Raw genomic sequence first — 14,582 nt, forward strand, 5'->3', positions numbered from 1 at the left:
CTTACCTTTTATTCAAGACTCTTCAAAAGGTTTCTTGAGATTTAGGGAAGCACAATATCTGAAATCCATTTTTAAAATGCCTACCTACTCCCTCAAAAAAGAGAAAACCTGGATTTTTTTAAGCCCCAATACTCAGACTGCTTCTTCTGGTATTATATCTGATGGACAGGGTAGCTATATTTCAGAGAGAATGTTAAACCCCACTACCAGCCAGAACCTTTCGGGTGAGTTTGTATGGAGGATCATAGTTTATTGGCACAAGCAGAAGGAGAAATGCTCATTTCTCTGCAATTGGTAAGTGCTGTGCAGGAGCAGGGAAAGGCAGGGGAGTAAACAAACAGCAGGGGAAAGTACAGCCTTAAAATTTAACATTACAGCACACAGCTGAACTGCACAAGCACATTTAGAAATAATTAAGCTGCTCTGTTTGGTACTTCAGAGCTCACAAACTGTGTTGGTTCTTTGCTTACTGAGAATATCAGCTCAACTGAGTCACTTCTCTTATTTATCTTTAGGTTTCATTCTAGGTATAGCAGACTTTCATGGCAAAGAATAATTGAGACTGGATAGAACTGTAAGTCTTTGAAGACTTCCTCAATGTATGTGAAGTCTAAAACAAAAGCCTGGATATGGCCATCCTGTTCAGAGCAGTCTGGCTCCAACTTTGCTCTGTTTACAGTCATTTTTTATTCTGCTATTTTATGACTGCTAGGTATTATACCATGAATGGACTAGAGAGGGAGAAGTGGGAGAGGTGTGGGAAAGACAGAAGAAGGTGAAATATGACTGGGATAGGAGGGGATTAGGACAGGGATTGACCTTTTAGCACTATAAGCAGTGCAAGGTACTGACCTGTCTGGTGAAGAAGTGCCTAAGGAAAACCTCAGATTTCTTGGCCATGTCTGCTTGAAGTTTTCACACCTCTACACCCACCAACCACCAGCTTTTGTACCAGGGGAAAACCCCAGCAAAGAATGACCTGGTTGTGAAAATTAGGCTTGTTATGGCCATGTAGGACAAGTGGCTTAGCCCCCAGAAGCCAGGCTGCAATGGAAATGTGGGGAGGAAAGAAATGTCTCGAATTATTAAAAAAGGAAAGGTCCGGTTATCCTATGAGTTGCAGTTTGTGTCCAGTTCTGGGCTCCTCAATACAAGAGAGACATGGGCATACTGGAGAGAGTCCAGCAAAGGGCCATGAAGATCATTAAGGGACTGGAGCATCTCTCATATGAGGAAAGGCTGAGAGAGCTGGGACTATTGAGCCTAGAGAAGAGCAGGCTCACAGGGATCATATCAACGTATATAAATACCTGAAGGGAGGATGCAAAGAAGATGGAGCCAGGCTCTTTTCAGGGGTGTCTGAACACAGGACAAGAAGCAATGGGCACAAAGTGAAACAGGGGAGCTTCCCTCTGAACATCAGAAAACACTTTTTTACTGTGAGGGTGACTGAGCACTGGCACAAGTTGCCCAGAGAGGCTGTGGAGTCTCCATCCTTGGAGATATCCAAGGACATGGTCCTGGGCAACCTGCTTGAGCAGAGGGTTGGACCAGATGACCTCCAGATGTCCCTTCCAACCTCAACCATTCTGTGACTCTCTGATTCTGTGATGCACTGCTACTGAGCATGGGGAGCAGGTCTGTTTTGCAGGTTTCCTAACTTTATTTAGGAGTCATGCCACAGAAATCAATGAAGTAGATCACACAGGTGAGAAAGGCCCCAGTTTCTTGAACTTCAAGCTGACAGAGTTGAAGCTCCCAGGCTAAGAGCTATGGAGACAGAAGAAACACAGCAACCCTCCAGCTGATTAAGGAACAACCCAGATCTGTTATCAAGAGTCTCACGCAGTTCTTGCCAGGTGACTGTAAAATATGGTTTTGAAATCATTATTTTAGCCTGCTATTGTGAGTAGGACAAATGAAGCTAAAAGTTCCAGGCTGTAAACTTTCTCTAAAGAAACTGATGGAAACATAGAGTCTCTTTACACTAGATATTTATGCAATCCTCATTACAGCAGTGTCAGTTTCCCAATATTTAATGTACTTCTCTTCACAATAGTGCTGTAAAGTCAATGAATCTGTGAAACTGCAGTCAAAAATACAAGATTCGTGAACCCCGAGAGAAAATGCTGTGATAAGGCTCAGTAAACCAATCAATCACAAAGAATAATCCAGTGATGAGATATCTCCTTGGAGAAAAGCATACACGATTCCTAGGTCCTGCTTTTAACATTTCAGATCTGCCAGTATCACTGAATCCAAATACATTGTACTGACTGTACATGCACAGATGAGCTGGGCGTGTGCCATCAGTTCAATTCAGAGCACGACAGGCGTTGTTAGACAGTCACTGAGCTGTTAATATGCACACGTGCAGCTGCTATCATCCGAGTCTTGGTCATCTGACAAGACATCATTTTCCTGCTGTCTGAAACAATAGCAATTACCTGTAAAAACATGCTGTTCTGGAAGGCTTAGCAGGTGTTTTCCTATTTTATCCAATGAGTGATTACATTTAAAGTGGAAGCCTGAAAGCACTACTTACTTAGACGTACACCTAGCCAGCTGAAATTACAGTTCAAATAACTAAAAGATCTTATGAATCTGACCCTAAAATGACTTGCCAAAATCCACAGAATGAGCAGTCATGTCTCAGTCCTAGGCTCTCATCTTAGTCGCATGACTATCTTTTCTCCCTCATCATCTCTCTCTATGCCCTGATTTTTCAAAGAAAGTGACTGTAAGTTTAGAAGAATATAAATCCAAGACTGGGCATGCAGGGCAGAAAAAAATCATGTGGTGAACATTTCAGCAAGGTTTGAATGTATTTTTTCATCTTCCCAGTCCTTGCCTGTAATAGAAATACACTACAAGTAGTTCCCAATTAATAGATCTCTTAAAGTGTCTGCCAAACTGCAATGTTACTTGTCTTTGTATGTTATCAAATGAAGATCCAATCCTGAAGCACTTCCAAAATACAAATAATACGTATGTATTATATATACAAAGAATAGGTTTTACTTTTCTGAGTGTACCCACAGATGTTCCATGAGTGTGAACCACTCATATGAAGAAGGATTTCCAATCAGATCCATAGCTCACAGATTACATTTAAACCAATACTCAAAGAACCATGAGAGAACATATTTTGTATTTCTTTTTTTTTTTTCCCCAGAGGATTTTTTTATTAAAAAGTAAGTTGTAAGAAAGCTGAGTTCCAGCTTCTGCAAAAGAACAGAGGCAGAGTTAAGCTACATCACTTATTCTGGACTTGAAAACATTTTGCATGGCCATTGAGAGGTTAAGTTCTTTAGACAGTCCAACACTGATTTCAGCACAAAATCTTCTCACAGTGCTGATACCAGCAGACTTTGGGACTGAAAGGCAAAGCCTTCAGTTAATCCAACTCTGCCAAGACAAATGCCTTCCCGAATTTAGTGTTAGAGAGAGCATCTTCCTGGGCATGAGCTCTGAAGCTTACAGCACCAAGCAGGGAAGGGAGTGGGATGACAATTGGCAGGAGAAAGGTCTGCTACTGGCTCAGTTTTCTACATTTGTGGAAGTTCGACCTTCGCTTTCATCACTCCTGAGAGGCAAGGGGGTATCTTAGAAAATATCAGTGCTGGAAAGAAATTCTGGGTGATAAACTGAGAGTATGCATAATAACTTCAATTTTATGAGCATGGTCCGGAAGCAGTCATTTTAACAGAATTATGCAGATTTGGTGCCCCCTGCTGTCTTTTCTTTTATTGCCAGAGTGACGGATGAAAAATATGTGTGAAAAAAGTGCTAAATGCACCGAACTGCACAAAACACCCCCAAAGGGCAAATTAAGGACTCTGCTCAAAAAGGCACATTTCAGCTAGAGTGTGAGTTCAAGACTGTTTTGGTGAAGCATCCAGATGCTGAGAAGAGCAGAGCCGTATGGTGGTAGGATAATGATCACAAACGGGAAAAGCATCGCGTGCATCATCACCAAAGGGAACTGCATGGAGACCTGAGCTTCAGCCTTGGCACACCTCCATTGCTTGAGAGCAGGACCACAGATACGATTCAGTCTTTTGTGGGGATAAAACCACATGAAATCTTTGTGGTCCCTCTTTCCTCACTCAGGACTGGGTTTGCTACATTCCTGCCTCTCGTCCCTAACAGAGTTTAAATAGACTCTAAATACTTTTGTATTATGGTAGCACCTAGAGGTCTCAAGAAATACTAGTACCAGTGGCACCCCCAGGTACATATTGGGTGCATCTACATAAGCTTTTTTATCAGCTAAACTGGAAGATGTGCTCCAGGAGCTTACCCAATACACCAAGCTCCTGCAAGGGACAAGCCTAGAGCTAGCCCAAAGTAAAACCCCTCCAAGGTACACAGCACAGCTGTTGGGACGGCAGCACAACCTGTTTCTCTCTACAGAGCACGTCTTCTTGGGCCACACTGCATGCTAAAGTAGATGTACCCACTCAAAATGAGACTCACCCGCTGAATCTCTCTGCCGCTGAGGGCGGTTGTCAAACCTCTCCCTCCCTCTGGCTGCTTGTTCCCAGTCCATCCATTTCATTAGCACCAGCAACCATGTGGTGGCACACAGGGCTTGCTTAACTTCCAGATTCAATTAAAAACTAATCTCTCTTTTTTTCTTTTTTTCCCAGGGCTGGTTTTTGGTTGGATCAGTTTCTTGTATCATCATGTGGGTGCCTGGCCTGATGTAAGAAGGGGGAGGAATGTCCTTTTGGCAGCAGTACAGTCCTAGATTGGCTTAAGCTAATCATGAAACTTCTGGCCTAAATCAAATAAGGGTGTGAGGTGCCAACAAGTACAATGGCTTGTCCAAAGTAATAGAGCGTATTTCTAGCACAGCTGGGTTGAAACCCTGCTGTAATCAATGGCCGAGATTTTATATCCCTAACTTTTTTATTTCTGCATTGGTTTCTTGCCCCTTCCCTGTACCTCTCCTGGAATACTACACGATATGAATGATGATGAAGCAAAGCTACAGTGCCCCATCTGAGCCTCTGCAGAGCGGCAGACAGGACTTTTCAAGGAAGAATGTCTGTTTAAGTGATTTTCTACTGTAAAGCAACAGTAGGCTAACAACTGATAATTTTGTCTGTTTATTCTCAAAGACATTTCTTTGAAGTGGCCTTTGTGCAGTAGTCATAGCAATGAATCGGTCAGTCACTTACTTCTTCCCCTGGCTATCTGCGCTTGAAGATGAAAAAAAACCCCTAAAAACTCCACAGAGAAGGGATGGTCCTGTCTTGCCACAACAGGGTTGTTTAGTGACTGAGACCGGTGCCTGTATTCCTGAAAACACTGGTGCTAAGACAGGATTGTGCTGTACTTCAAACAGATGTGCAGCAGAGGATGCTTCAGCATTTCATATTCTCCTCGTGTTGGAAGGCTTTTAGGACTGACATTGAAACTACGAGTCACCGACGGTTCTGGAAAGGCTTTCTGGTGAACAAGATGAAATTTCTGTCATTTGCAGGGTCTGAGAAAGTTTTTCAACTTCAAGAGAAAAGAATTTATTCAGCTTCTCTGACACTTATTTATACACACAAGTCCTAAACAGCCATTTTCAACTCTTGAACTCCTGTGACTTAGTGAGATGGTATGATCTGTACTACATCTGCTGTAGCAGTATTTAAACAAACATCCTTTATAAAACCTTGCTCACTCCCACCATCCAGAAATTCTATTTTGTTTTTCACACATTTTATTTTTATAGCTCAGCATTCAAAACACCAGAAGGCAGGAGTTTGGCCTGGTAATTATTAAATGTTGCGCCCTGATACACCATCAACTTGCTTACTACATCCTTTAAATTTTTATTTTACTCAGTGTACTGGCTGCAGGGGCTGTGTCTAAAAATTCACTTTTATTTCCTCTGACCGTTGTGTATGTCAGCAGACTTGTCCTCTTTTCACCTCTTTTCAGGATGAAACACGTGCACACACAGCCATGTCAGGGGTTGTGCAAGAAGAAGATTATGAGGGTGGATCCACTTGTTTTGATCTCCTGACAGAGCACTGTGGCTCACCCTGCTTCCAGGCTCTGGGGCTGTTCCTGCAGCCACCTTCTTGCTCTTTTTGCAGTCCCAAGCTCTCTTCTTTCTCCCTTTTTTTTTTCCTCCCTGAAATTAATAAATTAATGTGCATATCTAGCAGCCACCACTTGCAAAGAGCCAGGCCTCAATGCTCTTGAGAGCGAGGAGCTAATTTTTAACTATTGAAATGAAGTTGAGCGCTGGAAGAGCTGGTTTGTCACAGAAGGGTGGTGTGAAGAGGGATGAGTGTGGAGGTTTAAGTCAGAAGGTCTTATTATCGCTAGACCTCAGGGCACCAGCTAATCAGTAGGGATGTAGCTTTATTGGGAAAAAAGTATTTTATTATACTTATGTCTGTATCTGAAACGTTTGGTTTCGGTGAGACATCAGAGACGCTTCATGAGCTGCTGGCATGCTACATCATGGCAATTAATAACAATTACCAGGAGATTCCTTTCCAGTGCACGCCAGGCCCCAGTGTGCAGGAAGGGATAAAATACATCACTACTCATGCTCTTCCAAGCATGCTCTTCCCGACACATAAACTAAGGTAAATATCAACATACATGTCAGACTTCTTTCTTCTCTCAGCATACTCTTTTTCCTATAATTCAAGTATTGGAACACATTTCTTCCAGCTAGCACGTATCTGGATCTTCCTTTATCTAAAAATGCAGATTTGCACATTGTGAGTTGTAGCTTTCTCCTCATAGGATAAGAAAACACGTTTAGAATAAAGAATACAGAACTGGGCAGCAAAAAGCCCAAACTCAGTTCACAATGTAAACAAAAGATCTTGCACTTGTTAGACATCCTGTCTAGGATAAGATGGCAAACTGCCCAAGGCTTTGTTTATGCTGGCTAGCAAAAATTGCTATAAACAAAATAGAAGACAAACTGGTTTCTGACATGATTTGTCCAGTCTGTGAGGACTAAAATAAAACTTTTTAAGGCTAAAAAGCAACAACAACAGCAAAAACTAGTGGGAGGATTGAAATGAGCTACATGTAATGTAAAAGAAAAACAGGCGCAGGCATCTATGACCCAGAGCCAGAATTCAAGTCATTTGAATATAGAATAAACAGTGGAGGGACACTAAGAAAAAAACAAATTCCTATAGCAAATATCCATATTCCAGGGTTAATTTAAAGAGCAAAAGGTCCATTCATGGTCTCCAAACTAGAATTGTACCAAGTGCATATGTATGTTAGTGTATGAGCAAGCATCAGTATATATTCTTATGTTAGAACAACATTATATCATATACTTTTGTTCTTATCAGAAGCTGGAAGACAAAAACACTCTTCATCCTGCAGTTAAGAACACCAGGTGAGAATCTATTAGTCTACATAGTCAACGATGCATTTTATGAAGCATTATTTCATTTTCTTTGAGTGCACTCTTCTATCTGTTTCCATCTACTGTTACCTACGGTATCTTTAAACTGTAAGCTCTTGCGAGTAACGACTAACTTTTTCTTTGTGTCCTTGTAAAGATCAGGACAGCAGGGGCTGAAACCAGGACTACTAAATGTTACAGGAATCCAAGTAATGACATATAAAAATTCTGTATTTTTCATGACAAATCAATTTAGCTCCAACATGTGCAGTTGTTGTAAGGTATTTTTATCTCGAGTTCAGTGTTTAAGCATTTTGGTTATGAAAATTAAATATTTTCTTTCATGTGATCCTATTAAATGCGCAACACTGATGGTCATAAAAAATGTGAAAAATGTAATATTGGCGTTCTTGGAAAGTGGTGTAACACAGCCTTTCAGCGTGTCTGCGTGCATGCATTTGTGTGTGTCTTGAAAGTCTCCTTGCTTCCTTTCTGGCTGCAGTTTCCCTGCATGGAAACTGGGTAGGGTAGAGATGAATAAATGGTGGGAATTCAGATGTCATCCCAATTCTGGATGTAGACAGGGCGCATGCACTCAGGGAGCTGAAAAGCATTCCTGAGGCACACAGTATAGACACAGCTAATGCAGCCAAGAAGGCGGCCTTAGGCAATAACTGACTTTGCAGCTCTGTCTAATCTCCAGTTTCATAACTGGATGCCTTCTGTTGTTGCTCCTTTTGCTATGTAACTCTTTCTACCTATAAGAAAAAGCTTCAGTAGTTCCATGAGACGTTCCCAAACAATAGATATAATGATATATATAACAGGCATGTGCTGCTTGGTCCACTGCTATTAGGTATTATGAATTTTGATGATATTTCTTTATTTAAAACATGCCACCAAGAGTATATATTTTATGGTCAGTGATCTATAAACAATAGAATTTAATTTCTCATTTACTGGGTATATGGGACTAAATCTGTATCCAATGCTCTGTAATAAAACACAGGCCATAAAGTAATATTATGTTTTGGAATATAAATATGACGCATTATACACAACATATAATTTAATCATTCTTGACTATGGCATAAATGGTTGGAGGTGAATGCCGCCTAGACTAATACTAATTACACCTTGCACCTCTATGAACGTACTGACTGAAGCACTTATCAGCCATGCACACAAGCAATTTGCACTAAGCCACACAATGAGTCAGTGGCAAACAAAGGAGGGGAAACAAGGTCCCTTTATCTCCCAGACTTCTTCTGAGCCAGCTTCTTGCCAACAAGAATTACAAGCCATTTCATACTTCATAGCGATAAAGTAACTTTTTGCCAGTCATCCAGTGTGTTTTATTGGAGCTGTAACCTCAGCCTCACAAGGTATTAAAAAGCTTTGTACAAGTAAATACAAACATATATATATATATATTTGTTAAATATGGTAAAACATAAACTAAATGGATGGAAGTCTTACAACTCCTAAAATAGCTTATTTTTACTATCTGTATACATTACCGAGGAAAAGAGTACTACTCTTAAAAGCACATATTTATTGTGTAAACCTCAGTATTTTGTGTAGCCTTTAGATTCACTGCAGTCATTCTGTACTACATTTTTATGGTTCTTTAAATGACCACTGGGTGTCACAGTTATCAACAGTAAACTACACTTGAAGGACTTTTCCAGGTTCGTTTCAAAACAGATTCATATTATCAGGGATAATACCAATTCCTATACCCTATTAATAACTACCTCCATTCCAAGATGAGAAAATGGTTTCCTCAATAAAAATAAAAATCAGCCAGAGTTAATACAAACTCTGTTCTTCTAGAAACTATAGCAAAATGGAGATTTGTCTTTCAAATTTAGTCTAGAGGTAAGATTCTGTCATACTGCACATTTGTGAAGTATTTTCACTGCTAGAGTGGAATGAGGCAATTCTAGACTTCATGGACTTGAGGAATAATTTCCATAGGCTTTTTCTTTCAAAAATTATGTGTCAAGGGAATCAATTCTTTCCTCTCCATTTTTTAAGAGACCCATTCACTTGAAGAAAGTCTAAACATTTTGTCAGTACACATAACACTACTGCCTTATGCTTCAGGTCCCAGCTCTCAGAATCACACAACTAGCAGAAGAATGTGAGTTTTCATGTTTTTTTAATTTAAAAGTAAGCTTGTGGTCTTCATCTCTTCATCACAGAAAAGAAAGTGTGACCCCAGTATAATCGGTGCCTATTCAAGTTTGAAGACAACAGCTTTAAATCATGTGAACCACTTCATGTCTTTGCTCAGTTGTCAGCTCCAAAGGGACAAGCCAGTGTTAACCCCACAAAGGACCCCATGAGATGAGGAGTGTATCTGGTCAGCTGGTTTCACCCACCCATGTGTACACCTTACACCTGGAGTACCAGAGAGCTGCTTCATGCATCCAAAGCGTAGGCAGCACCAAGTAAATTATTTGCAATTATACAGGCTACCATACTACATAATTTAAACCATGTAACCATAAAGCTTCAGTTTAAACTCCACACACTCTGAATGAATACTAACAGGAAGGGCTGGCACGGCTGTGGACATCTGGGAGAGGACACAGTGGACAGCCAAAGTGTGTCAGGACAAGCAGGCTGGTGCTCCTAAGTGCCTGGGGCAACCATGATGCCTGCAGGATGCTCAGGAAGCCTCTGCAGTTCATGTTCTAAGGGATACTGGTCTGGAGCAGGTGCTGAGGTCAGTCAGGGCATCATGTTTGGGATCACTGTGGACAACAGAGTTTTTGGGATCTTTGCCAGGACCTGTAAGATATGAAGATGGAAGGAGGAAGGTATTTCCTGGCATATATTGGAGTTTGACATTTGAGAGCTGAATGAAGGAGCGGGCCTAATTCTGACTCTGTCCCCACCAGCTGGGCAACTGGTAGCTGCTGCCACATTTCAAGTTTTCTCATTTCCTACTTTTTCTTACCCATCTCTGACTTCAGAAATGGAGAGAACTAAAAATGGAAGCAGAGAACTCACTTAATCCCTGAAAATCAGGCTCGACAGAAGCACCTACGGTTCCTGGCCACAGTTCAGGTGATGGGTGAGAGATACAGGCTGAGACATGGGCAGGTGAGACAGAAATGCCAAACAGGCACTGTCATAAGAGATGTGTAACACATGGCAAGGCATCAGCCTCTCTCTTATGCGCTATGTTTAGGGCCCCAGATCGCCTTAAGCAAATCGCCCTGCCCTGCCCAGCGTTTTCCAACTCCTCCATCTCAGACACTTGCTGCCTGATTGGCTGAAACGACTGTCTCACCCAGAATTGTATTTTTTTCTTATTTTTTCCTTTAACCTATTTTCATCCAAGTCCAGATGTACACAAAAAGGCACACTCAGAATAATGTAAGCATTATCTAATATATAAAAGATGGGTGCAGAGAGGAAGAGAATTAAGCTGTTCTTCATGCCCAGCATGGCATGGTAAGAAGTAATGGGTGTAAACTGCAGGTGGGAGGTTTAGATTAGACATTAGAAATGGCTTTTTAACAGTAGGCATAGTTAAGGACTTGAATAGATTGCTTGAGGAGGCTGTGAAGGATTTCAAAAACAGGTTAGACAAACATTTATCAGGAATCATGTTGGTATACATTTTTGCAGTCCCTTCCAGTCCTGCTTTCCTGTGATTTTGTGATTCAAGGATGTCTAATGGCCTATCTTCTGCCAAGGATCGGTCTTAAACAAATCCCACCATCTTAAAACACTGCCAGCAAAAAAATAGGAAGGTGGTTTTTTTTTTACATTAACATTATTCCGATTCCCTCTCTCCTTACTCAAAGAGCCCTCCCACTCTTCAGCACATTCAACTGAAAAGCTGAATACAGCCAGTAAAATGCTGAAAGCTTTATACTAGCAGCACTGATAACACTGTGCTAATAATACAGCAAGCGATCTGAAATCTATATTTCTTTTAACCAAGATCTCACCCCTTACACCCTTCTCTCCTCCTCCCCACCCCAACACAATACCTAATTTTCTAAATTACTGGAGCTATTATGCACACTTTCATTAACATAGCAGGTGCAGTTATTTAGACCATTAATGTCGTAGCAGTAGGGTAAGTTGGGAGTGACCCCACTGCAAATTAACAGTTCAGGCACAAGAGGGGAACAGTGCTTTAAAATACAGCTGGAAATCTTCCACTGTACCTAAACAGGACTTGGTCCAGGGTTCTTGTCTGAAAGCTGTTCCCTTAACACAAGTCACTTGAGTTGAAGGAGAAAAGTGTTACAGATTAATTCTGGTTTGTGGAGGCTCTTTTCTTCCAGCTGAAGTTAAAAGCTGCCAGCAAGCATCAGCAACCTATTTGGAAATTTTGGACTGACTCCTCATGTGATTTGACCATGGACTTTTTCTCTCCTTGCTATTGTATTATTTCTATGAAGCCAGTTACCAAAAGCTTCTCTGATTCAAATTTATTCTTTCTGCCCTTTCCCTTCCCGCTACTGTGCCACTATTTGTCTTCCCTTCCCAACACTTCTCAGTAATAACTTCCTTTCCAATAGCTTGAAAGACCGATGCCAACGTTAAGAAAAAACCTACAGTGGAATCCCCCCTGTTCAAACTGTTCTGTTTATGTTACCTTCCCATTTTGTCTCCTCTTTCTAAAGTGTAAACTTACTGGGGCATGGACAGACATTCATTTTATGCTTGTACTAAATATCTATAAAAATAGGGTTCACCTTGCCTGGGCCTATAGGGATTACTTGTACATGGATGTTAAAAATATTGTGTTTATGTACTGTAAGTAATGCAATGTAATATAATGTTGGATTGTGCCTACTACCACATATCTTCCTAAGCAAACAGAAAAAATAACCTCCAGCAATTCTTCCTGAAATATTACAAAAAATTATGAAAAACAGGAGATGCAAAAAGGACAGTACAATACATCATACTGAGAATGCTCCTGTGCTGCTTACAACCCCACATGTCAAACCACACTGACAATTACTGAATACAGTACTGGCCACGGAGTGGGGTCCCACAGTGTTTGTTTGGTATTTGCATCACCTGTGCTACATATTCTGAATGACTTTGGTTAAGCTACCTGACTTATTATTCATATAAACCTATAGTTAAATGTAGGATATGACTGCACAGCTCAGCACAGCACTCCTACCAAACTAACTCCAAAACAAGATGCTGCATAGGTGTGTCATCAGGGCGCTCCACCCCAGCTAATTAGCGTGGCAAGCAGCTGGGAAGGCAGGCTAAGGAGGGAGACCTGCGGCTTCCACAGCCCCAGCCCATAGTCCAGTGTCCCTGCAGGAACTGGAATGAGGAGTAGGCCAAGTGTTAGCCCCATCTCACTTCAAAGACTTTAAGAAATAGCCTTTTGATGTCTATGTAGAACATACGGATGTAAAGATAAGATCTGCTTCTCTTTTAACTGAGGGACCTCTTTACGTGAGATTCCGGTCCAGCTAGACACAGCGGTCCTTCTTGTTCACAGCCACCTAAATTGCTTTTCCTCTGCAGAGCTACAAGGATGGCAATGTGATCAGAAGTTACAACAAGTTGGGTCTTATGTTGTTGTTGATTAATTACATCATTCAATAAATGCTAATTTGTTTCAATGGACCCTACTGTGGCCTCACACCAATAAGAATTACAAAAAAACTGCACTGAAGCCAGTAGAATTACACAGGTGTAAGCCAGTCTTAAACCAAGGTAAATCTAATTTAAGGAAACAAATAACACACCTAATGTATCAGCTATCTGAACTTACTAAAATAGAAATCCATACCAAATATTATTTGGGGTAATCACCACAGGTCATACCCAGTGAACCACATTCTGATTTTACTTATTCTTCCTCACATAAAACTCCTGCAATGTAAAGAAAGAAGGATTAAGCCAAACAATTCCATGAAATCATTAGCTTCCCGCCACAAACACGAATCAGACACGCGTAAGAATAAAAAGCCAGTTTGGCAAGATACCATAATGCCAAGTCAGGTCAGTCAGGTTATAATAATTTCTAATTAACGCTCTTCCAAGTTTCAGTGTTATTTATTTGCATGCCAGTGTCACTCAGAACAATACGATATTCTTTTCTGCCTTTAAAACCTCTGAAAAAAAAGAAAGAAAAACTTGCAGTTTGATTTGTACAAACAGAAATCCAATGTAGTGACAAATAAAAATGATGGTTGAACTTGACAACCCTTGATGAAAACATCTTTAGAAATGAGAAGACTGGTATATGTCCACTGATCAATAAAAGCATAAATCAGCAGAGGCTGAATACTACTGAAGATGTGATTTCTACATCTTATTTTGATTACATTTATCCAAGCAGCAAAACTTCCCTCATCTCAGAGGCTTTATATTGCCTTGCCCCTGAAAATGCTCCCTTTTGAAACATGGAGTAGCACTGTTCCCTAAGGATTACAAAGGCCCAATGTAAAATTCAGGAGGTTGAGCCTGCTAGAAGGCTTCATCAAAAAATTAAATATTTTAATTATGTTTGCAGATTGCCTGATAGTGCAATAACTGTTGCCATAATTATTCAAGAAGACTTGTTTCAAAAGCAAAGCCATGGAAGCAGTTCTGTTGACAATCTGAATCTGCCTCAACTTACTGTATTCAGAATATCTGTAGCTGAAATAATTCAGACCAAATATCCATAGGGTTTGTTACATACATTGAATTATTTACAATTTAAATTAATGTTTATAGGTATCCATGTTATATAGGTAAAATGATAAAACCCATTAAAGATGTTGAAAGGCATAGTTAAAGTTGTCATTCCTATGACAAACTTCAGAATATATGTAAAGTAGCATAGTCTTATTTTTCACATAATAGTGGGCATTTATTTTGTTAATATTATGAATTAATATTTTTAAACAATATTGATCAAAAGTGTTAATATTTAATCAATGATAAAAGTAAGTAGTACTGTAATATATTAGTTCTGTGTAGAAGACAGATGAAGGATGTTTTCGCATCAAATATCTCATAAGACTTCAGTGAAGTCATAATGTGTTGATACTGGACATTTCAAGGTACCTCCATGGTCAAGCTTTTTTAACAATGAAGTAGATGATCCTAAGTCTCTTCTCAATGTTGAAATAGTGTTACCAAAACATTACCAAAGAAGGCATTGCAAGTATCCCTTATGGGGTAAGTGACCTTACAAAATTTA

The 14,582-nt window shown here is 40.3% G+C and overlaps 1 protein-coding gene across 7 annotated transcripts in view; it reads right to left on the minus strand.

The window, feature by feature from the left end:
* Positions 1-14,582, minus strand: part of LOC148053190 (uncharacterized) — a 36,652-nt gene that overhangs the window by 12,427 nt on the left and 9,643 nt on the right. Inside the window, exon 3 of one of the 7 annotated variants that reach the window (XM_087777203.1) lies at positions 9,491-10,186. The exons of 5 other annotated variants lie outside the window; for them this stretch is intronic. In XM_087777203.1, coding sequence (XP_087633329.1) covers positions 10,083-10,186 — 104 coding nt within the window. In that variant the 3' untranslated portion in view covers positions 9,491-10,082. Of the gene's footprint in view, positions 1-9,490; positions 10,187-13,189; positions 13,265-14,582 lie in introns of those variants that run through there. One more of the 7 variants, XM_087777207.1, reaches the window with a different exon arrangement.

Source organism: Nipponia nippon, unplaced genomic scaffold, assembly GCF_047370975.1.
Source record: "Nipponia nippon isolate SJK-2023a ecotype South Korea unplaced genomic scaffold, ASM4737097v1 scaffold_4, whole genome shotgun sequence".
Classification (NCBI taxonomy): Eukaryota; Metazoa; Chordata; class Aves; order Pelecaniformes; family Threskiornithidae; genus Nipponia; species Nipponia nippon.